General features: G+C 43.6%; 1 protein-coding gene across 3 annotated transcripts in view; it reads right to left on the reverse strand.

The window, feature by feature from the left end:
* LOC106580577 (G protein-coupled receptor kinase 5) overlaps positions 1-26,912 on the reverse strand; it is a 44,916-nt gene that overhangs the window by 10,902 nt on the left and 7,102 nt on the right. For 2 of the 3 annotated variants that reach the window (XM_014161784.2, XM_014161783.2), the window contains exons 2-6: positions 5,934-6,029; positions 5,610-5,722; positions 921-998; positions 727-824; positions 25-117 (exon numbers count right to left, since the gene is read on the reverse strand). In XM_014161784.2, the coding sequence (XP_014017259.1) occupies positions 25-117; positions 727-824; positions 921-998; positions 5,610-5,722; positions 5,934-6,029 (478 nt within the window). Of the gene's footprint in view, positions 1-24; positions 118-726; positions 825-920; positions 999-5,609; positions 5,723-5,933; positions 6,030-10,307; positions 10,583-26,912 lie in introns of those variants that run through there. The other variant, XM_014161785.2, reaches the window with a different exon arrangement.

A 26,912-nucleotide genomic window follows, 5' to 3' on the forward strand; every position in this document is an offset into this window, starting at 1 on the left:
TAGGAGTTTTTAGGCAGCACTCACCTCTCCAGCATCTTCCACTGTAGGAAACGGTCAAAGTACATGCTGTTCTGGTAGTCCGAGAAGGGAGCCCCTCTCAGGTAGTGATGGAGAGCTCTGAGAGCACAGACAACAAGAGGTTACTGGTTAAAGCCCTGAGACAACAGACAGCAGCTGCAGTTACAGTTAACAAGGGACCAAGCCAGCTGGTGGTCTCTCCAGGGTGTTAGTGCTTCAGCCAACCCCTCTCTGTGTTTCTTCATTGTCAAACATTACCTTGTCCCCAGGCTCTTACACAAGTGCATATACAGTGCTGTGAAAAAGTATTTGTCCCCTTCCTAATTTTCTATACTTTTGTATATTTTTGATACTGAATGTTATCAGATCTTCAACCAAAATCTAAAATTAGATAAAGGGAACCTGAGTGAACAAATAACAAAAAAAGTGTGTGTGTGTGGGGGCGGGGGTGGGGGGCGTCACTTTGAGCACCTGGCCCTACCTGGTACTCCAACCACTCAATTCTCCCACTGTTACCAAGTGGGTTAAACAAAGTCTCTTTAGAAGCTGCATTATACCAGCAGCAAATTGAATGGCTTGAAACCACTTTAAGACTTGGATACAGCCTAATGAGTAAGGGACCAGGTTAGGGATGAGCTAGGAACAAGCTGTTTCTTAATAAGATCATAGTTGACGAGAACTAACGTGAACAAAGGAAGATTCCCTTACTTGCGACAGTCACTGAAGATCTCCTTGCAGGGGTGGAGCTCCAGGTTCTCTCTACACTGCTCAGCAAGGCTCTCTGCTGCCTCCACACACTCAGACGACTACACACACACAAGAGCACACGCACAAACAAACAAGTTAAATTTCACTAATAGCTGTACATCTATATTCACCAATCCTCCTTTAGACTTACAAACCTGTTTAGACAGGAACTTCCCAATAATCTGATCTCCTCTGCTTTTCCGTTTCTCATCAGGCACCAGCTCATAGTCGTCCTAAAGAACACAACATCCCATTATTAAACACTGACAGTACATATCAGACCTGGTTCAACACAACATCCCATTATTAAACACTGACAGTACATATCAGACCTGGTTCAACACAACATCCCATTATTAAACACTGACAGTACATATCAGACCTGGTTCAACACAACATCCCATTATTAAACACTGACAGTACATATCAGACCTGGTTCAACACAACATCCCATTATTAAACACTGACAGTACATATCAGACCTGGTTCAACACAACATCCCATTATTAAACACTGACAGTACATATCAGACCTGGTTCAACACAACATCCCATTATTAAACACTGACAGTACATATCAGACCTGGTTCAACACAACATCCCATTATTAAACACTGACAGTACATATCAGACCTGGTTCAACACAACATCCCATTATTAAACACTGACAGTACATATCAGACCTGGTTCAACACAACATCCCATTATTAAACACTGACAGTACATATCAGACCTGGTTCAACACAACATCCCATTATTAAACACTGACAGTACATATCAGACCTGGTTCAACACAACATCCCATTATTAAACACTGACAGTACATATCAGACCTGGTTCAACACAACATCCCATTATTAAACACTGACAGTACATATCAGACCTGGTTCAACACAACATCCCATTATTAAACACTGACAGTACATATCAGACCTGGTTCAACACAACATCCCATTATTAAACACTGACAGTACATATCAGACCTGGTTCAACACAACATCCCATTATTAAACACTGACAGTACATATCAGACCTGGTTCAACACAACATCCCATTATTAAACACTGACAGTACATATCAGACCTGGTTCAACACAACATCCCATTATTAAACACTGACAGTACATATCAGACCTGGTTCAACACAACATCCCATTATTAAACACTGACAGTACATATCAGACCTGGTTCAACACAACATCCCATTATTAAACACTGACAGTACATATCAGACCTGGTTCAACACAACATCCCATTATTAAACACTGACAGTACATATCAGACCTGGTTCAACACAACATCCCATTATTAAACACTGACAGTACATATCAGACCTGGTTCAACACAACATCCCATTATTAAACACTGACAGTACATATCAGACCTGGTTCAACACAACATCCCATTATTAAACACTGACAGTACATATCAGACCTGGTTCAACACAACATCCCATTATTAAACACTGACAGTACATATCAGACCTGGTTCAACACAACATCCCATTATTAAACACTGACAGTACATATCAGACCTGGTTCAACACAACATCCCATTATTAAACACTGACAGTACATATCAGACCTGGTTCAACACAACATCCCATTATTAAACACTGACAGTACATATCAGACCTGGTTCCAAATAATATCAGTTTTCTTTGAAATACGTCATGCACTACCAATGTATCGCATAATGCAACCAATGGAATATTCCCAAAAGTGCAAAACAAATCCGACTGGCATGCTGGGTAAAGTAAGCTAAGCAACTGTAGCATTTGAAAGAAAACAATATACTATTTTGACCGAGGTCTGACTGGTACATACAATAATATTCCATAATCAGGGACAATGTATGGACTAAACCATGTTTTGAATGATAGCCACACAATAATGTCTATCGGTGTTATGCAAACATGCAACTTGACAGTGTGAATGACTTGAAAATGATCAGTCATTATCTATACCCTTAGTAGCTCAGATATAGGAGAGGGAGAAGTGTATTGTTTGTGTAGTGTGACAAGGTGAAAACTGTACTTTGTTACGAGTGCTAATTATGCATTTAATTGTTAAATGCAATTGATTTGTTTAATGTAAAGGGAGATACCTAGTCATTGGTACTGAATGCATTCAACTGAAATGTGTCTACCACATTTAACCCAACCCCTCTGAATCAAACATGTGCTTTGTGTTTTGTGCACAGCACACATTCTTGATTTGATGTCTTCTAAGCCCATACGGCTGGGCACCAACGCTGGTAAAGGTGTATACAGATGGAGAAATTCAGATATGATGTCATTGTTTTAGCACTATAAAAATAAATGAAGAGAGTCGCACACTTTATATAAATAAACTCCCAGTCATTTATTGGGTAAAAAAACAATAAATAATTGTTTTAGCACTACTCAGAGTTTCTAACCCACGGCGTGCAACATGGTTCAATGTGCCAGTAAATCAGCACAATCTACTTGTTAATTTTTTCAAATTGCCGCCGTCACGGAGCTAGAATCAGGATCATGTAAACTGAGCTAATGCCCATACAAAAAAAGAGTAATGGAGAGCAATGTACAACACGGTGATCTGAACAAACAAGGTATTTGTAGTAAGTACATGGGGACCGCCATCTTTATGCCCCTTCGCCATTGGTGTACAACAATCAATCAATCATATATCAGCCACGAGTATGAGAGTATTGAGTGTGGTTCAGCATTGCTAGGGTCGTGGGATAGTCTCGAGGTGAGTAGGTCAGCTGATCTGGGCATTGCTAGGGCCGGGGGATAGTCTCGAGGTGAGTAGGTCAGCTGATCTGGGCATAGCTAGGGTCGTGGGATAGTCTCGAGGTGAGTAGGTCAGCTGATCTGGGCATAGCTAGGGTCGTGGGATAGTCTCGAGGTGAGTAGGTCAGCTGATCTGGGCATTGCTAGGGCCGGGGGATAGTCTCGAGGTGAGTAGGTCAGCTGATCTGGGCATTGCTAGGGCCGGGGGATAGTCTCGAGGTGAGTAGGTCAGCTGATCTGGGCATTGCTAGGGCCGGGGGATAGTCTCGAGGTGAGTAGGTCAGCTGATCTGGGCATCAGTGATAATCCTTCACTCCCTGATCATTCTCTCCCCTCTCAATCCCCACTACACAAGACTCTCCACTAGCCCACCTGCCCTGAAAAACACACACACACACACACACACAATCTGTTATTAACAGACACTCTCTATAGTCCATATGTGATCCTGCGTTGCCTGGCAACCACATAGTCACCACGGCAGGATTCCATGAGGTCCTGGAGTGTCACAGACCAGCATCACCAGCTTTCCAACACACCCACATCTAGAGTTTCTCTCCTGACCCGGGCCGTGGCACACTCTAGAGTCATCTACTCTGCTCTGAGACACAGAAAGAGAGAGAAACAGAGCCATAGAAAGAAACAGAGAAAGAGAAACAGAGCCATAGAAAGAAACAGAGAAAGAGAAACAGAGCCATAGAAAGAAACAGAGAAAGAGAAACAGAGCCATAGAAAGAAACAGAGCCATAGAAAGAAACAGAGAAACAGAGAGAGAAACAGAGCCATAGAAACAAAGAGGGAGAGAGAGAGCGAGAGAGAGAGAGAAACAGAGCCATAGAAAGAAACAGAGAGAGAAACAGAGCCATAGAAACAAAGAGGGAGAGAGAGAGCGAGAGAGAGAGAGAGAAACAGAGCCATAGAAACAAAGAGGAGAGAGAGAGAGCGAGAGAGAGAGAGAAACAGAGCCATAGAAATAAAGAAACAGAGAGAGAAAGAAACTGAGCCATAGAAAGAAAGGCGTGGGGTGAAAAGGCCAGACTTCTGTGATTAGATCTGTTCCTCTGACCTTAGTGATGTGTGTGTGTGTGTGTGTGTGTGTGTGTGTGTGTGTGTGTGTGTGTGTGTGTGTGTGTGTGTATGTGTATATAAGGGTGTATACACAAGTCTGCCAAAAAGCCAAGGGGGCGTCTCCGTTTCCCTTCAGCTAACCCCTAGGGGTAACAATTGGTAAGCTCATTCTGTGTAGTTGTGTGTGTGTCAACGCATACAGACTTTGGCCAACAATAGCCAATCATAATTCACCAGCAATCACACATACCCCCCTCCCTCCCTCTGCACTGACGTCAGAGGAACCACAGGGACCCCAGGCACATTCCTTCCTTCCTTCCCTCTCTCCCTCTCTCGTCCTAGCTTATACAGTATAGTATCTGTTTCTCTCTCACACAAAAACGACCCCACAAGAGTATTTGGGTGATGGAATCTAGATGTCTGATTTCATCATCTCTTCTTTCTCATAACATTGTGTTTTACCCTCAGATCTAGTGTGTGTGACTACAAATGCATGTCTTTTGTGTGTGCGAGGGTAATTTCCCTCTGAGCGCGTGATGGTCCTTTTTAGGCTGGTGGGAAGGGGTGCGGGTGGGACGGGGTGCGGATGGGAAGGGGTGCGGATGGGAAGGGGTGCGGGTGGGAAGGGGGTGCGGGTGGGGGGAAGGGGTGCGGGTGGGGGGAAGGAGTGCGGGTGGGAAGGGGTGCGGGTGGGACGGGGTGCGGATGGGACGGGGTGCAGATGGGACGGGGGGGAAGGGGGGGTCGGACCAGAAACAATCCTCTCATCCAGTCACATAATCCTGGGGAGGCTGCGGGCCACTGTTGATATTGGGTTTGATGGTTTCTTCTCTACAATGTAAAACCTGTCATCTGGAACACACTGTGTCACTGAGTAAAGGGGAGGCTGTTAGTATAATCACTTCTCAATTTGATTATCTTCTCTCAGTCAACTGAACATGATCAGTCATTTTTTGAGATGGTGTTTAATCCAAGTGAGTGCATTTAAAAGTGTGTTTTTACCATGGCGTCCAGTAGGTGGATGCATCGCAGCAATTCAGGTCTGGTCTCACAGTACAGGCGGAACAGCAGTCTGCCGATGGGCTGCTTCTCACACAGGCTTATGTAGTCCCGATCTGCCAGAAACACACACACACACACACACACACACACACACACACACACACACACACACACACACACACACACACACACACACACACACACACACAGGTATAAACATTTGGCTAGACCTAGGCACGTTTACAAACACTTACAACACACCAGCAAAGTGGCACACAAGTAATACATGCAAAAACACACACAGATGCAGACACAGTAATGTACCGATGCTGTTGCCCAGCTCAGTGCATTGGCTGATGTGGGGGAAGCGAAGGATCTCCTTCCATTTCTTACTCCTCCCTTTCCGCTTCCCACCTCCACCTGCAGAGAGAGAAAACAAGGGATGAGGGGGACGATCAACTACAACACCAACAACTGAGGTTCTGTGCTTACACACACACACACACACACACACACACACACACACACACACACACACACACACACACACACACACACACACACACACACACACCAAGAACTGATATGTTCTATGCTGAGGCGCACACACACACACGTACGCACGCAAAGAGAGAAAGAGATGGAGAGCTCTGCAACTGACAAATGAGTGCAGCTCAGGGCTCTGAATGAACTCATAGCCATTGTGTTTATGTATCATTTATACATTGTCTCTCACTTCCTCTCCAAATCCCTTCTCTTTTCGTCCTCTGTGTAATGCGCCGGGGAATGTGGCCACCCCGAGGCAGAACAGTGTGCGTGTGTGTTTAACAGGGAATCCATCCCAGCCAGGCAGATTCCCGTCGGAACATAGAGCTTGGCCAAAGCAGATTCCATCACTAAATAACCCTGAATATGCTTCCAGCAGAGGGCTCTCACACACGCATCAATATCATATGATTAACCATGTTTGCTACTGAAATGGTGCTAATGTTCCCTAGGTTTGCCTTTCCCTGTCTCACACTCACATTGCGTGGGATAGTCTGGTATGAGAGTGATGGAGAGAGATGGAGAGCAAGAGGGAGAAAGCGGTAGAGGAGAGAGCGAGGGCTACAGACAGATGGACATCTTTAATCAATAATCCAGGAACGCTCCAACAAGTATGTAATGAGTTAACCACTCACTGTGTGTAAACACTTTAGCAGCTTTCACATCCCTTTCCTCTTTACTAACCCCCCCAAACTTTTTCTTGCACACTGGCTGCTGCCACAGACCCTCCCCTCAGACGTCAGTCTAAACTGGGTTACACAACGGGCCTCCCTCCTCTCCTCAGACGTCAGTCTAAACTGGGTTACACAACGGGCCTCCCTCCTCTCCTCAGACGTCAGTCTAAACTGGGTTACACAACGGGCCTCCCTCCTCTCCTCAGACTTCAGTCTAAACTGGGTTACACAACGGGCCTCCCTCCTCTCCTCAGACGTCAGTCTAAACTGGGTTACACAACGGGCCTCCCTCCTCTCCTCAGACGTCAGTCTAAACTGGGTTACACAACGGGCCTCCCTCCTCTCCTCAGACGTCAGTCTAAACTGGGTTACACAACGGGCCTCCCTCCTCTCCTCAGACGTCAGTCTAAACTGGGTTACACAACAGGCCTCCCTCCTCTCCTCAGACCTTAGTCTAAACTGGGTTACACAACGGGCCTCCCTCCTCTCCTCAGACCTTTGTCTAAACTGGGTTAGACAACAGGCCTCCCTCCTCTCCTCAGACGTCAGTCTAAACTGGGTTACACAACAGGCCTCCCTCCTCTCCTCAGACGTCAGTCTAAACTGGGTTACACAACGGGCCTCCCTCCTCCCCTCACTGAACTGACATTGACTTGACAGGTGAAAGCTGTGTAGTGGAACCCTTGCAGAGGTAAGCCTTTCAGGCAACACATTCCCTGACCAGGAAAAACAGATAGGCTATAACTAGGACACAGAGATGTTCCTGGTTGGGTCACATGGAATATAATGGAGATGAAACTCCAACAAGTCAACAGGTGTAACTAGTGAATTATTAACCCTGACCTGAAACATCCTAAAATAACTATTGAGCCTAAGCAACAGTAACTATGACATTCATACCCCAGCCCACTTCCCTAGCTACGTTCACACAACTTCTCAGAGAACAGAAATACGACTCTTTAGGATTCAAATGGGGGAAATGAATGAATAAGTGACAGACAGGTGAGACGCAGTCAGGGTTATCAGAAGGCTAGACTGGTTAGAGCAAGAGACTATGGTGGACATCATAGATGGTAAACATATTGTCTACGAGGCTCATAACTGAATGAGATCCATCAAATAGAGAATTACAACATTTTTTTATATTTTTTTATATCTGATTCTCTCTCCTTCTCCACAGTGCTTTCTCATTCATTCCCTTCATGGATTTACAATGAATAGACATGTGTAAGAAAGATAGTCCATTACACCATTTTAAAATGGTGTAAATAGCTTGGTCCTCAACCCTGTCTTTCAATACAACACGATGCTGTTGTTACACTGTAACACCACTGTAAGAGCAGAATCAACAACCTCTGCATAATCAAAATAGTTGCTTTGTGAGATGTTAAAGTTCACAGTTAGCCATTGTTATGTAAATGCAAGCTTAAAAGTACCAGTGGCCTGGCTTTGGCCCCAGGTGAGAGCAGGTCCAGCCAAGCCATGACCCAGTCAGTTTTAGGTAAAACACTAGGGTAAATTGGGTAAAACACTAGGGTAAATTGGGTAAAACACTAGGGTAAATTGGGTAAAACACTAGGGTAAGTCCTGTATGGATGTCCTATTCTCTCTGTCTCTTCCTTCCTCACTCGGTCTCTCCCTCTCACTCTTTTTCTCTCTGTCCATCAACTTCCTCTTTCTTACTTACCCTTCTCTCACTTTTCCTTCCTCTCTTAATCTCTACCTCTTTCTTAGTCTCACTCTCTGTCTGATACGTCCCCATTGAATAATCACTTTAACATGCCTTGTTACTGAGCTGCATTCATGACCAATCAGTGACCTCATTCCCTTCTGCTGGCCAATCAATTATCTCTATCTTGAGTCATTTGAGGTCACAGGTTTACAACTTGTTTACTAGATGAACAACCTTCCCGTTGTTTTCGTGGTAGATAAAATACATTTTGGGATAGCATAGATATATCTGAGATGCAGTAAAGAATGGTGCAACTTAAACAGAGTTTTTACTCATTCGATGTGCAATTGTCAGGAGTCAAATGTATAGTTTTATATTTAGCATATCAGCCCATTGTTTTTTTTATTGTTTTTTATTAAAAGGTCCACATAAATAGATTTGTAATTTTATGGTTAGGACAATGGAAAATAACCATACACGTGCCCTTTAAAAGTCATTGAGAAAACCTACTGATGAAAGCACAAAGAACAAGTGTGTCTGTGGGCAAATTAAACCTGAAATGTATCTGAGTGACTTTTACTTTGGTGTTCAGCTGAAACTAACAGGGACAAAGTCTACATGAAGAAACAGGCTCAGGCCTGTGTGTGTGTGTGTGTGTGTGTGTGTGTGTGTGTGTGTGTGTGTGTGTGTGTGTGTGTGTGTGTGTGTGTGTGTGTGTGTGTGTGTGTGTGTGTGTGTGTCGGTCGTTTGAAAGAAAGCATTTAACTGCTTAGCAAACTCTAACAGTACTCATGTCAGTGCAGTTAATTGTTAGCAGTAACAAACAGCCTTAGGAGGATCCCACCTAAGAGTACAGGTGATGGATGCTATACATCTTAAGAAAGAGCAGAACCAGGGACCAACACTTAGAATATTACTTGCAAGCCAGTACTGCCATCAAAGAGAGCCCAAACTAAATACTGTGTTGAGGGGTGGGCTCCATGAATTCACTTCACAGATTCCAAACAACATTAAAACAATGACCAAATCAGGCACACACACAGCATCACAGAAACACAGAGAGGAAGCTATGGGGGGGGTCCCACAATAAATGACACACTAAAGTGTGACAAAGAGACTTTAAAATACATTACCAGTATAATTCTAGTGCATAGTATGTCATTACAGCATGAAATTAAACTACATGGTAGCAATGTAACCAAAGAATGGTTTCAAACTAAAGTCCGTTCAGGGAAAACATTTTCTTTTTTACAGTAGCAACCTCACCAGAAGTGGGTATAGCCTTCAATGCTACCTACAGCATGTAGACAGGAAGACAAAATAACCTTACTTTTCATGACAATAAGTCTGCGCCATAGTGGGAGCAGAAAACATGACCTCATTACTTTCACGAGTTATCCTTTTATGTTACTTCCATGGCAGCTGGCCATTGCTGCTTAATGAAGGGGAAACATTGACATGAACATTCCAAGACCATCTGCAATGGAATGCATCTGGCACTGTGTGATAGTGCTAAGCCTTTGTGGAAATGACGTGAAACTATAATAAATGAATATGCTCAGATTTCTAACCATAGTATAATGTTTAAGTTAAGTAAAAGCCTGTGTCGAGCAGCACAGTGTCTGGGTTGGTTACTGTAGCTTTCTGTTTGACAAAGTTGGGTTGTAAAAGTATGAATAGAGTCATAAAAGTCTTATGTAAACTTTCTCCTCTCCCCTTCCTCTCTCTCCCTCTATTCTGTAGCTCCCTTTCTCACAGTGTGTTACTCTCTCTCACTCGCTCTTACACACACACACACAAACTCACACATTCCGGTGCGCGCTCATTGCGTACAGGAACCCGTCAGTGTAATTTGTTCCATGCGGGTTATGCGGACTACTCCCTTTGTTTCATGTTTCTGGTTTACAGCTCTGACATCATCAGCGCGAGCCGAGCAAAGTAAAAATAATGTCAGAGAGAACTACATCCGTCTGGAGAGAAACCAGGGGGTTACTATCATCACACTCACGTGTGCGTTTTCAGTGTTAGTTAAATAAAATAAATACAAATGTAATTAGAGAGGAGGGTGTGTACCATCATCCTACTGTCCTGACTAAAGGGAACTTTGTTAAGTCTGTGTGTGTGTGTGTGTGTGTGTGTGTGTGTGAGAGAGAGAGGGAGAGAAAGTGAAGTTTGAGGAGTACTGCGAGCGAAGAGAGCTCCACTGTGGACTTTGTGGCGATGAGCTCATCCTGACTACGTGGGCTGGAGAGGCCCCGGGCACAGTAGGTCTGTACGGGATCTGTCACACACACACAGTTAAGAAAAAACATAGCTATGGCAACATAGATAGATAGATAGATAGATAGATAGATAGATAGATAGATAGATAGATAGATAGATAGATAGATAGATAGATAGATAGATAGATAGATAGATAGATAGATAGATAGATAGATAGATAGATAGATAGATAGATAGATAGATAGATAGATAGATAGATAGATAGATAGATAGATAGATAGATAGATAGATAGATAGATAGATAGATAGATAGATAGATAGATAGATAGATCAGACACACACGATCAACATAATACAGACCTCACAATCTAATGTAAAAGTGATTGCTAGAAAACCATATCCTGACATTATAGACCAGGGGAAGGAAACTAGATTCAGCCACGGGATGTTTTTTTCTGAGAGGATGGTCGGGGGACCGGAACATAATTATAATCATTTGTACACTGCAAATTGACAACAATTAAGCCCCCCAAAAATGTGCATTTGTAAATAACAATAATTTCCTACCTTGAGACACATCACATTGAGACATGATCACGACTCTTTTTTTTTTTCGTGGGAATATTTGGGGAACAGATTTCCTAAATTAAACAAATGTTTTGCTCTATTCTTGATGATTTCCTGGTGACTGCATATGCTGCCATAGAAATATAATTAATATACCGCACATCCCCATTCAAGTCAATGATGGCATAATGGGTGGACTGGAGGCTATTGTGAGTGTCCCCATAGGAGCAAAGCAGGAAGTAAAAGCAGGAAGTAAAAGCAGCAAGTGTACCCATCAATATAGATGTGGTAAAGAGGTCACTCAAACTCGATCAAAACCATGGATTTACTATGGAAACACATGGGGGAAAGGGCCATGGTGGGGGGAGGGGGGATCCAGTCTCCTCATTGCTCCCCTGCAAAATGTCTGTATGCTAGCTATGCTAATCAGCTTAAACCAAATGGGAGTTAGCATTCACTTCTAAACCTGAAAAAGGACAACTTCTATATGTTATGCAGTGAAAACAGCCTAATATATCCAAATCGGACTTAAGTAACCACATTGTGGGCCTATTAGAATACATGCAGTGCCTTTAGAAAGTAATCACACCCCTTTCACTTTTTCAGATTTTGTTGTGTTACAGCCTGAATTTAAAATATATTCAATTTAGATTTTTTTGGCACTGGCCTACACACAGTATCCCATATTGTCAAAGTGGAATTATGTTTTTCGAAATGTTTACAAATTAATAAAATATGAAAAGCTGAAATGTCTTGAATCAAGTATTTAACCCCTTTGTTATGGCAAGCTTAAATAATTTCAGGAGTAAAAATGTGCTTAATAAGTCACATAATAAGTTGCATGGACTCAATGTGTGCAATAATAGTGTAATTGTGAATGACTACCTCATCTCTGAACCCAACACATAAAATGATCAGTAAGGTCCCTCAGTTGAGCAGTGAATTTCAAACACAGAAAACAGGGAGGTATTCCATTGCCTCGCAAAGAAGGGCACCTATTGGTAGATGAGAAAGAAAAAAAAGCATACAAAAGTTATTCATTACACTTTGGATGGTGTATCAATACAACCAGTTACTACAAAGATACAAGCGTCCTTCCTAACTCAGTTGCCGGAGAGGAAGAAAACCACTCAGAGATATCACCATGAGGCCAATGGTGACTTTAAAAGAGTTACATTGTAGTCGAAGACCAAACAAACACGTATACCAGACACAGGGTTGAGACCCAAACAAAATAGTGAGGAGTACCTTGATTAAATACACAATCGCACAATGATTATCCCATGGGACGAGACCCGTAATTATTGGCACAATACACGTGGCACGAAAGCCAAAACAACACAGCACAGGTACTCACACGACCAACGGACATTGGAACAATAAAATCGACAGGACAACGGTGAAGAAAAGGGCACACTTATACAATTACTAATCAATGGGAATAGGGGCCAGGTGTGCGTAATGACAGTTCCAGAGGGATCCGTGACAAGAATACAAATATTACAAAACATGCATTCTGTTTGCAACAAGGCACTAAATGAATAGAGCCAAAAAATGTGGCAAAGCAATTCACTTTTTGTCCTGACAACAAAAGTGTTATGTTTAGGGCAAATCCAATCCAACAAATTACTGAGTACCACTCTCCATATTTTTAGGCATAGTGGTGGCTGCATCACGTTATGGGTATGCTTGTAATCATTAAGGACTTGGGAGTTTTTCAGGATAAAAATAAACAGAATGGAGCTAAGCACAGGCAAAATCCTAGAGGGAAACCTGGTTCAGTCTGCTTTCCACCCGACACTGGGAGATGAATTCACATTTCAGCAGGACAATAACCTAAAACACAAGTCCAAATCTACAATGGAGTTGCTTATCAAGAAGACAGTGAATGTTCCTGAGTGGCCGAGTCACAGTTTTGACTTAAATCTACTTGAGAATCTATGGCAAGACCTGAAAATGGTTTTCTAGCAACGATCAACAACCAATTTAACAGAGTTTGAAGAATTTGTAAAATAAATGGGGATATGTTGCACAATCCAGGTGTGGAAAGCTCTTAGAGACTTACCCACAACCACTCACAGCTCTTAGAGACTTACCCAGAAAGACTCACAGCTGTAATCGCTGCCAAATGTGTTTCTACAAAGTATTGACTCGGAGATATGAATACTTATGTAACTACTATATTTCTGTTTTTAATTTTCAACACATTTGCAACCATTTCTAAAAACATGTTTTCACTTTGTCATTATGGGGTATTGTGTGTAGATGGGTGAGAAAAAAAATATTTAATCAATTTTTAATTTTAATTCAGGCTGTAATAACAAAATGTATAATAAGTCAAGAGGTATGAATACTTTCTGAAGTCATTGTAAATAAAATACAATTCTATTTGTCACGTGCCGAATACAACAGGTGTAGACCTTACAGTGAAATGCTTACTTACAAGTCCTTAAACAACAATGTGTCAAGCAGTTAAGAAAAATAAGCGTTAAGTAAAAATTTGAAAATAAAAAATGTAAATTTACAAATAATTAAACAGCAGCAGTAAAATAACAATAGCGAGGCTATATACAGTGGGTACCGGTACAGAGTCAATGTGCGTGGGCACCAGTTAGTCGAGGTAATATGTACACGTAGGTACTTAAAGTGACTATGCATAGATAATAACCAGAGAGTAGCAGCAGCGTAAAAGAGGGGTCTGGGCAGCCCTTTGATTAGCTGTTCAGGAGTCTTATGGAATGTGGGTAGAGGCTGTTAAGAAGCCTCATGGACCTAGACTTGGCACTCCGGTACCGCTTGCCGTGCGGTAGCAGAGAGAACAGTCTATGACAAGGGTGGCTGGAGTCTTTGACCATTTTTAGGGCCTTCCTCTGACACCACCTGGTATAGAGGTCCTGGATGGCAGGAAGCTTGGCCCCGGTGATGTACTGGGACGTACGCACTACCTTCTGTAGTGCCTTGCGATCAGAGGCCGAGCAGTTGCCATACCAGGCAATGATGCAACCAGTCAGGATGCTCTCGATGGTGCAGCTGTAGAACCTTTTGAGGATCTGAGGACCCGTGCCAAATCTTTTCAGTCTCCTGAGGGGGAATAGGTTTTGTTGTGCCCTCTTCACGACTGTCTTGGTGTGCTTGGACCATGTTAGTTTGTTGGTGATGTGAACACCAAGGAACTTTAAGCTCTCAACCTGCTCCACTACAGCCCCATTGATGAGAATGGGGGTGTGCTCGGTCTTCCTTTTCCTGTAGTCCATAATCATCTCCTTTGTCTTGAACACGTTGAGGGAGAGGTTGTTGTCCTGGCACCACATGGCCAGGTCTCAGACCTCCTCCCTATAGGCTGTCACATCGTTGTCAGTGATCAGGCCTACCACTGTTGTGTCATCAGCAAACTTAATGATGGTGTTGGAGTCGTGCCTGGCCATGCAGTCATGAGTGAACAGGGAGTACAGAAGGGGACTGAGCATGCACGCCTGAGGGGCCCCCGTGTTGAATGATCAGCGTGGCGGATGTGTTGTTACCTACCCTAACCACCTGGGGGCGGCCTGTCAGAAAGTCCAGGATCTAGTTGCAGAGGGAGGTGTTTAGTCCCAGAGTCCTTAGCTCAGTGATGAACTTTGAGGGCACTATGGTGTTGAACGCTGAGCTGTAGTCAATGAATAGCATTCTCACATAGGTGTTCCTTTTGTCCAAGAGGGAAAAGGCAGTGTTGAGTGCAATAGAGATTGCATCATCTGTGGATCTGTTGGGGCAGTATGCAAATTGGAGTGGGTCTAGGGTTTCTGGGATAATGGTGTTGATGTGAGCCATGACCAACCTTTCAAAGGACTTCATGGCTACAGACGTGAGTGCTACGGGTTGGTAGTCATTTTGGCAGGTTACCTTAGTGTTCTTGGGCACAGGGACTATGGTGGTCTGCTTGAAACATGTTGGTATTACAGACTCAGTCAGGGACAGGTTGAAAATGTCCGTGAAGACACATGCTAGTTAGTCAGCGCGTGCTCGGAGTACACATCCTGGTAATCCGTTTGGCCCTGCGGCCTTGTGGATGTTGACCTGTTTTAAGGTCTTACTCACATCGGCTATGGAGAGCGTGATCACGCAGTCATGTTACTTGCCTCGAAGTGAGCATAGAAGTAATTTAGCTCATCTGGTTGGCTTGTGTCAATGGGCAGCTCGCGGCTGTGCTTCCCTTTATAGCCTGTAATAGTTTGAAAGCCCTGCCACATCCTACAAGCGTCGGAGCCGGTCTAGTACGATTCAATATTAGTCTTGTATTGACGCTTTGCCTGCTTGATGGTGCATCGGAGGGCATAGCGGGATTTCTTATAAGATTACGGGTTAGAGTCCCGCTCCTTGAAAGCGGCAGCTCTACCCTTTGGCTCAGTGCGGATATTGCCTGTGGTCCATGGCTTCTGGTTGGGGTATGTACGTACGGTCACTGTGGGAACCGTACGTGACGGATTTGACGAATATCCACTTTGTTGGATCAGATTTGTTGAATGTGTGCCAATCTGGTCAATGGAACGTCTGTGTTCCATTGACCTTTATCACATCTACTGTATGGGAAAAGACCCATCAATATGTGCTGTGATTTGTTGATTCAAATCAATTGACATTCCACTGCATGAGCCACATCAATTAACATCATTTGAATGAAAATTCTACATTACCAAAGACACTATTGCATCACAATACCAGGCAGCCATTGCGAGTGTACATATGACTTTACCATTTATGGGTACACTTGCCAGGGTAATTGCCAGGGTTAGAGGTTCCAAGCCCGTTCTATTCATTCTAGGAAACCGAAGACTCGTTTGCAACAACAGGTTGTGAAGAATCCATGTTACCGCAGAAACGGACTCAACCACACAAATGCCAGGCCGTCCCGTCTTCAGCCAGCTGTTTGTTCCAAAAAACAAAACACATGACATTCTTCATCCATAACCATCGGTTACACAGTTATACGGTAACTGTGCCAGCTCTACCTGATAGTCAGACCATTGGTAGTAAATAGTGTGTGCAATGTGTAAGGTCCTGACCTGACCTCTGCATCGTTGGGAAGGGCTCCTAAGTAAGCATTTCACGTAAGAAAGGCTACACCCATTGTACTCGGCGCATGTGACAAATAACATTTGATTTAATTTGACAGAACCCAAGGACAAATTCATTCCCTGTGTTGAATGACAGTGGGCTAATACAGCTGAAATAAAGTGGGCTCCTTCAATGTTCATTGAACGAAGGCACATTGTTGTTCAGTTCCATTTCTGTTCCAGTTCCCTTGGCCTTAACCCTTAAAATGTTCGCCGATGTGAACTATTGAGATCATTAGGTAACTATGTTAGGTACTGAACCAAACGCCCAGCCGCAGGGCCATAAGCAGAGCTATAGGTAAAATTATCACCATAATGTCCCCACGTTAATATAAGCCATAGCAATCCAGTCCTTTCCCTGGGCAGCAACGTGAGGAAGACATGTGTCAGTGACCTGCCTCCTCCTCACAATCAGGATGCAAACAGTTTTATACTGAGCAAAAATATAAATACGCAACATGCAACAATTTCAAAGATTCTGCTGAGTTACAGTTCATGTAAGGAAATCTGACAATTTAAATAAATAAATTAGGACCTAATCTATTGATTTCACATGACTGGGCAGGGGCGCAGTCATGGGTGGGCCTGGGAGGGCATAGGCCCATCCACTTGGGAGCCAGGCCAACCCACTGGGGATCCAGGCCCAGCCAATTCAGAATGAGTTTATCTCCACAAAAAAACAGCTTTATTACAGACAGAAATACTCCTCTCCCCTCTGACGATCCCGCAGGTGAAAAAGCCAGATGTGGAGGTCCTGGGCTGGCATGGTTACACATTGTCTGCGGTTGTGAGGCCGGTTGGATGTAGTGCCAAATTCTCTAAAACCACATTGGACGTGGCATGTGGTAGAGAAATTAACATTCAATTATCTGGAAACCGCTCTGGAGGACATTCCTGCAGTCAGCATGCCAATTGCACACTCCATCAAAACATGGCATTTTGTTGTGACAAAACAGCACATTTTAGAGTGGCCTTTTATTGTCCCCAGCTCATGGTGCACCTGTGTAATGATCATGCTGTTTAATCAGCTTCTTGATATGCCACACCGGTCAGGTGGATGGATTATATTGGCAAAGGAGAAATGCTCACCAACAGGGATGTAAACAAATTTGTGCATTACATTTTAGAGAAATAAGCTTTTTGTGAGTATGGAACATTTCTGGGATCTTTCATTTCAGCTCATGAAACATGGGACCAGCACTTTACATGTCGCGTTTATATTTTTGTTCAGTGTAATCCGAGATGTCACAAATTATAACATAGCCTACCAAATGTTGGAAATTATAAGCAATTATAAGAAACGTGTCTAAATTAGGGGTGAAAGTAGCTAGTAGGCTATACAGTCCAGTACGGAGTATCAGCAAAATAAATAATTATGGCATTGTGGTGGATCGAACTGAGCAAGTAGGCAACTTAAAATGCTTTGTTTGACAATCAGATGAAAACATCATCATACAACACCCATGATATGCGAAACTGAGCCTGCGCAGTCCGAGAAAAACAAGATATTTACATGCCACAGTATCCTGACTAAGATCAGCATAACCCAGGAATCTTATTTGGGTTTCTCATAACCGGGATAGAAGCTTTTTCAGATTATTGTAAACGGATATGATGTTTATATGCATTAACTCACAAACAGAATACTTGAATAATAAGGGGATATTGGTGCGCGTGTAAACTTTTTTATTTTACCTTTATTTAACTAGACAAGTCAGTTAAGAACAAATTCTTAGTTTCAATGACGGCCTAGGAACAGTGTTAACTGCCTTGTTCAGGGGCAGAATGACAGGTTTGTACCTTGTCAGCTTGCGGATTTGATCTTGCAACCTTTCGGTTACTTGTCCAACGCTTTAACCACTAGGCTACGCTGCCGCCCCAAACGTGGTCAGTGTTATCCTGAGAAGGTACGTGCATGGTGGTCAGAGGATAGAGAGGTGTTCTTTCAGGTCTGTGCTTCACACACTGCCAATGCAAAACTAATAGGCTGAATTTCCAGGTAGGTAAACTGGATTAACTTGATATCAAGGGAGGATTGTTGACTCTGAAAGATCCATTGGTTAGCCAAAACAAATATCATATCCATTTCTCCTCAGAAGGACATGACGATAAGAGATCTTTATCCTTCCACTGAAACAAAGAGCACACTGAGTGCACCGGGCTAACACAGGCGTACTTGGAAATACACGTCAGACTGTTTCCAGCACACATGCTTTAGGCTATGTGTTAGCCAGGTGTGTGTGTGTGTGTGAGATACTGAGAAATGCTCTGTCCCGCAATCAGAGTGAAACGGGGGACTATGGGAGGAAGAGCTAGCTATGTGTTGCCCAGTTCCTCCGTGGTAATGTCATTGTTAGTATTTTGGGGGATTATAAAAACGGACCTGGTGATAAATTGTCTTTTAGTAACAATGGGATGTTCCAAGCAGCTGTAACATCTGTTAGTGCGCTTTAAGCAAACATCAATGACGTACGCATGGCCGTAGCATTCACACGGTACTATTCTTCGGAGTGTCTTTTGTCACATTGTGAACTACTTAGTGGGGGTAATAGACTTAATATTTTTCATAGCTAGGGCCAGGAGTTTTTTACTGGTCATGTGAGCTGAGCAGGAAAAACTCTGGACTGACCAGTCCCTTCTACTTATAGCCTGAGTATGTGACCTCAGCTGACTAGGAAAAACTCCTGGCTTTACTCATAGATGATTAATGAACACAGAAAGAATGACATACACTGAGTGTACAAAACATTAAGAAATCCTGCTCTTTCCATGACATAGACTAACCAGGCGAAAGATATGATGCCTTATTGATGTCACGTGTTAAATCCACTTCAATCCGTGTAGATGAAGGGGAGGGGACAGGTTAAAAAATGATTTTTAAGCCTTAAGAGAATTGAGACAAGGATTGTGTATGTGTGCCATTCAGAAGGTGAGTGGGCAAGATAATATACTGCTCAAAAAAATAAAGGGAACACTTAAACAACACATCCTAGATCTGAATGAAAGAAATAATCTTATTAAATACTTTTTTCTTTACATAGTTGAATGTGCTGACAACAAAATCACACAAAAATAATCAATGGAAATCCAATTTATCAACCCATGGAGGTCTGGATTTGGAGTCACACTCAAAATTAAAGTGGAAAACCACACTACAGGCTGATCCAACTTTGATGTAATGTCCTTAAAACAAGTCAAAATGAGGCTCAGTAGTGTGTGTGGCCTCCAAGTGCCTGTATGACCTCCCAACAACACCTGGGCATGCTCCTGATGAGGTGGCGGATGGTTTCCTGAGGGATCTCCTCCCAGACCTGGACTAAAGCATCCGCCATCTACTGGACAGTCTGTGGTGCAACGTGGCGTTGGTGGATGGAGCGAGACATGATGTCCCAGATGTGCTCAATTGGATTCAGGTCTGGGGAACGGGCGGGCCAGTCCATAGCATCAATGCCTTCCACTTGCAGGAACTGCTGACACACTCCAGCCACATGAGGTCTAGCATTGTCTTGCATTAGGAGGAACCCAGGGCCAACCGCACCAGCATATGGTCTCACAAGGGGTCTGAGGATCTCATCTCGGTACCTAATGGCAGTCAGGCTACCTCTGGCGAGCACATGGAGGGCTGTGCGGCCCCCCAAAGAAATGCCACCCCACACCATGACTGGACCACCGCCAAACCGGTCATGCTGGAGGATGTTGCAGGCAGCAGAACGTTCTCCACGGCGTCTCCAGACTCTGTCACGTCTGTCACGTGCTCAGTGTAAACCTGCTTTCATCTGTGAAGAGCACAGGGCGCCGGTGGCGAATTTGCCAATCTTGGTGTTCTCTGGCAAATGCCAAACGTCCTGCACGGTGTTGGGCTGTAAGCACAACCCCCACCTGTGGACGTCGTGCCCTCATACCACCCTCATGGAGTCTGTTTCTGACCGTTTGAGCAGACACATGCACATTTGTGGCCTGCTGGAGGTCATTTTGCAGGGCTCTGGCAGTGCTTCTCCTGCTCCTCCTTGCACAAAGGCGGAGGTAGCGGTCCTGCTGCTGGGTTGTTGCCCTCCTACGGCCTCCTCCACGTCTCCTGATGTACTGGCCTGTCTCCTGGTAGCGCCTCCATGCTCTGGACACTACGCTGACAGACACAGCAAACCTTCTTGCCACAGCTGGCATTGATGTGCCATCCTGGATGAGCTGCACTACCTGAGCCACTTGTGTGGGTTGTAGACTCCGTCTCATGCTACCACTAGAGTGAAAGCACAGCCAGCATTCAAAAGTGACCAAAACATCAGCCAGGAAGCATAGGAACTGAGAAGTGGTCTGTGGTCCCCACCTGCAGAACCACTCCTTTATTGGGGGTGTCTTGCTAATTGCCTATAATTTCCACCTGTTGTCTATTCCATTTGCACAACAGCATGTGACATTTATTGTCAATCAGTGTTGCTTCCTAAGTGGACAGTTTGATTTCACAGAAGTGTGATTGACTTGGAGTTACATTGTGTTAAGTGTTCCCTTTATTTTTTTGAGCAGTGTATATTTAAGTGCCTTTGAACGGGGTATGGTAGTTGATGCTGGGCCTTTCATGCTCAACAGTTTCCCATGTGTATCAAGATTGGTCCACCACACAAAGGACATCCAGCGTACTTGACAACTGTGGGAAGCATTGGACTCAAGATGGGTCCATGCACTGGGGGGGTACAACTCAATATTAGGAAGGTGTTCTTAACATTGTGTACACTCGGTGTATGTTCCATGGAATACACATGTTGCTACAACTTAAAGCTGTGGTCACCAACCTTTTTGGAGTCGAGATCACTTTGTGAGTCAAAATGCAAGCCGAGATCTCCCGTCATTCTTTTTAAACATTAACCTATTTAAAAAGAGTACTGTAGTAATGAGGTGTGTGCAGTAGGCTATAGGCCCAAAACATTATCACAGCATATTGGCTTTGCTTGAATTGACCTGGCAATGCATTCTTCTCAGACCATTTGTTTTAAATAATATTTCAACCTTTGAGGTAGGCAATATAAGGTAGGCTATTTGAGGTAGGCTATATGATCACACCGGTAATGTATTAGTTGGTGTATTACTTGTGAGGCACAGCTGAGTGAGCATACATATAAATCGTTTCTTTTTTTATTTAACTGGGCGGAGGGAGAGAGCAGCAGACTGAGGGTCCGCCTCAAAATCCCTCCCCTCTCCTCCGCTGACACTGACCAAAAGGGGACACCGTCTTCCAGCTAATGGCAAAACTCAAGTCACATTATTTCTGCCTCTTGCACAAATTCATGTTGTTATTCCGATGACCAGAGAAAGTGAAATATTCCGATGACCAGAGAAAGTGAAATATTCCGATGACCAGAGAAAGTGAAATATTCCTCTATATAAAAAAGACCCAAGCCGCTAATAATAACAATGCAAGCCAATGGATCCACTTTCATACTCATTCATTACAGCTGCAGTGCTGCTCGCAGTGAATGTAGGAAGAACGCACATTTTATGGCTTATAAAAGTGTTCAATACAAAGTGTTGACATTGCTGAGTAAGAACATAAACATGAACTCACTCAAAAACAGCAGCTCTTTTCTGTATTCGTTGACAGTCTCTCTAGTCATGGTTTTAAAAGTTTAGAAATCTCAGTATCAGCTTTGCTGTAACTTTCTTTTACGCCTGCTACATTGCTGCAGACACTGTAATCTGAGCCAGCTGATTGGCCAGTGATAGGTCTATAGTGCACTTGATTTGCTCCCCACGGGCCCGCCAGAAAGCCAGAGTTTGTACCTTCAGACATATGAAATGGTTGAAAATGGGAACACACATTTGGTGATCAACTAGGACTGCCTTGGTTGGTGACCACTGACTTAAAGCATAACTTGGTACAGTGACAATGACCTCTGTTTTGGTGTTGTTTAGTTCTGTGTGATTTTAAATTTTTATTGAGATCACACAGTCGTACTGGGGAAAAATAAAGACCGATAACAGGCTTTACACTCTGTTACATGACATACTCTATACAAATCATGATCAATATATCAATGTCAAAAATGTACAGAGTAACAAAATCAAAATAGTAGTTGCATCAACCAACTCCAGGGAATTGATTCTGTACACAATGGCCTGAGTGTAACAGGTTTGATCTCTTCATGTGTTTCGCAGCGTCTTGTCAACCAACGGTGATGTTAGAAATAGCTGTCTGTCTGAGGGCTCTAGCTGTCGGTCTGTTAACACAGGCTTGTCTAGAGAGGTCTTTGACAGAGGTGGTCAGACCGGTCCCTGACCTCACAACCTCTGAGCTCTGATGCTTGTCTTTCTTACAACACTGTGTGTGTGGACATGTTTAACTATTCTTGTGGGGACCAGAAGTCCCCACAAGAATAGTAAACAAACAACAATTTGACCAACTGGGGACAACTGCCTTCAACTGAAATGTGTCTTCCACATTTAACCCAACCCCTCAGAATCAAAGAGGTGCGGGGGGGCTGCCTTAATCGACATCCACGTCTTCGGCGCCCGGGGAACAGTGGGTTAAACTGCCTTATTTCTAGGGGGTTTAGAGTTAAGGTTAGAATTATGTTAAGGGTTTTAGGCTCCCGAGTGGCGCAGCGGTCTAAGGCACTGCATCTCAGTACTAGAGGCGTCACTACAGACCCTTGTTCGATTCCACGTTGTATCACAACCGGCCGTGATTGGGAGTCCCATATGGTGGCGCACAATTAGCCCAGTCGTCCGGGTTAGGATTTGGCTGGGGTAGGTCGTCATTGTAAATAAAAATTTGTTCTTAACAGACTTGCCTGTTTAAATGAAAAATGAAAAATAGGGTTAAGGTAAGAGTATGGTTTAGGGTTAGGGAAAATAGGATTTTGAATGGGACTGAATTGTCTTTTGTATTTTTTTTGGTATCATCATATTTGAAATGCAAGAGAAAGGCCATAATGTATTATTCCAGCCCAGGTGCAATTTAGATGTTGGCCACTAGATGGCAGCAGTGTATGTGCAAAGTTTTAGACTGATCCAATGAACCATTGCATTTCTGTTGAAAATTATGTATCAAAACTGCCCAAATGTGCCTAATTTGTTTATGAATAACTCTTCATGTTGAAAATTGTGCACTCTCCTCAAACAATAGCATGGTATTCTCTCATTGTAATAGCTAATGTAAATTGGACAGTGCAGTTAGATTAACAAGAATAAGCTTTCTGCCAATATCAGATATGTCTAAAATTGTCTTGTTACTTACAACCTCATGCTAATCGCATTAGCCTACGTTAGCTCAAGCGTCCTGTGGAAGGGACACCAATCCCAAATTAGTTTTTTAAGGTTAGAATTGAAGAGTGAGTGAAAAATGAGGGGGGGGGGGTTACACTTCCTGTATGGGAAGAGTCAGGTGTCACAATTTTCCTGTTCTATAAATATACCACACATGAAAAGTGAGAAAACATTCTCATCACCCAAGCTCACACTCTCTGGGCTGAAATTGCATTGTGACAGCTGAGGGCACACTGCGTGAAATACGCTATACATCTACAAGAGAGGAACAGAACAGTCCACCAGCACTAGGCCTACTGCTCTGAATCCTCCAAAAGGAACAAATGGTACAGACTAAATCTTTGACCTGATCCAATCTTAGGTCAAAAAGGTCAAATAGGGGGCACTTATATTTGCCCTGTTTCACACATGTACATAACCTCTACAAGTGTGTGGTGAAATGGAAATTCGTTTTTTTGCATATCCCATTCTCCCTGAGACACCCTCGGAGTGTGAGGTCATGGCATGGGATCACCCAGATAATACATTAAGTTTGTTGGAAGTTGTGGGTACGTACGTTTTTGGTTTCCCATTGGTTCTGGGAACAAAGCCATAAGCTTCCTGTCAATTTTGCCTGTTCTGGGAACATAGATGTCTAGGTTGCAGCGATGTTCTGAGAACATTTTACTATAGTTTGCTGAAAGTTTTCCTGGAAGGTTTTATTAACATTCTGAGAAAGGAAATTCTTCTTAGTTATTTTAAGGTAATTAAATAACGTTCTGAGAACATGATTCATTTAGGTTAACTGTTTTGAACCCTTAGCACTTATAGGACACATGGAAATGTATTTGCTTAGGCATTAATCATGCAAACAAATTCCTTTTTTGATTGTGACATGGCATCAGTGAGATTCCAACCTACGATCTTCTGTTCTTTATTCCTGGAATTAGTCCACTGCGACACCAGGACAGAGCAAGCGTTCCATGTTTTTTTGTGTGTTATTTTTTACTCATACAAAGCTGTTCATTTCAGTCTATTCAGACAGACCCCATTTCAAAGAAAACAAGGCACAGCCAACACACCTGAACACACTTACCAAGATAGCGGATATTGAGTTTTGTTGATGCTGACATTCTGAACGTTACTCATTTTTTCTTGTGGTTGTTATGGAAAGTTTTATTCATGTGCTGAGAACATGACATTAAATAGAGCCACGAGGTAACCTGTAGAAAACGTTATGCTGAAGTACTGAATTTTCCACAGAACAAAATTGTTTCTTAACATTCTCTGAACAATTTGAGAACATAATTTGAAATAGAACCATGAGGAAACCTGTAAGAAACATTATGCTGAAGTACTGAAATCCCCACCTATGAAAAACATGGTTCTGAGAACATGATGTGCTAGCTGGGCAGTCATTACTGACAGCACTCGGAGCCATTAGGGCTAAGGTGGGCAGATTGTTTTACAAAGTCAGTTCATGGATTCGAACTAGTAACTTTTTGATATCTGGCCCAACGCTCTAAACGCTAGGCTGCCTGCTGCCCCAGGATAGGACTGATTCTGTCCAAAAGGCTATTGTCTCCAACACACACAAACAGACAACCATCAAACCACAACACACAAATAAATGCACAGCTCACGCGCATAGACACACAAAAAGACAAAATCAAAAGATAGTCGCCTCACACAGCAATCCCGGAAACAGGGTTAAAGTGATTACGATGGCCCTCTCTAGGCTCTCCATTTCCTCTACAGCTGTTCTCCGTTTCCTTTCCTGTGCGCACACACACACACACACACACACACACATTTCCTCTGTCCGAATGCTCATATCCTCTTCTCTCTATGAAAGCTCATCCATCCTCTTTCTTCGACCAGAGTTCACCCTCTCCTGGTTCAACCCCTCTCCTCTCCTGGTTCACCCCCTCTCCTCGCCTCTCCTGGTTCACCCCCTCTCCTCTCCTGGTTCACCTCCTCTCCTCTCCTCTCCTGGTTCATCCCCTCTCCTCTCCTGGTTCATCCCCTCTCCTGGTTCATCCCCTCTCCTGGTTCATCCCCTCTCCTGGTAGACACCATCCCCTCTCCTAGTTCAACCCCTCTCCTCTCTTGGTAGACCCCACCCCTTTTCCTCTCCTGGATCGCCCCCCTTTTCCTCTCCTGGTAGACCCCATCTCCTCTCCTGGATCGCCCCCCTCTCCTCCCCTGGTTCGCCCCCCTCTCCTCCCCTGGTTCTCCCTCTCTCCTGGTTCACCCCCCTCTCCTGGTTCACCCCCCTCTCCTGGTTCACCCCCCTCTCCTGGTTCACCCCCCTCTCCTGGTTCACCCCCCTCCCCTGTGTGATTAATGGATACAGAACACAGTCAGATTGTTTGTTTGTTTATCTGAAGAGAGTAGTGTTAACTGCCTGGTCATGCACTGCTGAAACCAAACACATTTCAAAGTCCAGTGTCACTGTTGCCGTATGCCAAATACCACATAAGACATTCCCTCACAGGAAAAACAACCAAGGTTATTTGGCATATATGGTAGTTATCTCCTAAATAGCTAATTCTGTTGTGCCTTCCCCTGTCCTCCAATCTCTCTCTCTTATCGGACTTGCAACCCTCCTCTTCTCCTTATTCTACCCTTTCTGTGTCGTGCTGGGGGCTCTAAAATTAGTGATGGATCTGGGGCATACCAAGGGACTCAGGAATACCAAAAACAGCCTTTAAATAGATAACTCTGATAAGGTCTGGGAACTGGGAAAACATCCCAAATTTAACAACACTAAGAGGCCACTGGGTCAATGTCTACCCCTTAACTACTACATGTTCATTCCCTTTTCTGGTGTGTGTGTGTGTGTGTGTGTGTGTGTGTGTGTGTGCGCGCGCAGTGAAAGTACACAAGCCAGAGATGAGTAGTCCTATAGATATTGAGAATTTTCCACTTCAAACATTAAATATTAATTGGGTTTGTCTAAAGAGATTCAACATAGATGCACGGACAGACACTAAAATAACCAAGACAATTCTCCTATACAAGGCAACACATGACAGCACAAAGTATAGAACCATAGCTACCTTTCAGCTTCATGAGGGTGGGGGCTTGTTCATGAGGGTGGGGGCTTGTTCATGAGGGTGGGGGCTTGTTCATGAGGGTGGGGGCTTGCTCTGTAGCTATGTGTGAGCGACAGCTAGTATGTAGAACATTTTTTGTCTTCTCTCTGTGTCCACACAAACAAACAGAAGCACACAGAGAGGAAACGGGCTGGCCTGGGCCTCTCAACTCTTCTCTCATGGATGGGATTCTC

The sequence above is a fragment of the Salmo salar genome, chromosome ssa20 (genome assembly GCF_905237065.1).
Source record: "Salmo salar chromosome ssa20, Ssal_v3.1, whole genome shotgun sequence".
In the NCBI taxonomy this organism is placed as follows: Eukaryota; Metazoa; Chordata; class Actinopteri; order Salmoniformes; family Salmonidae; genus Salmo; species Salmo salar.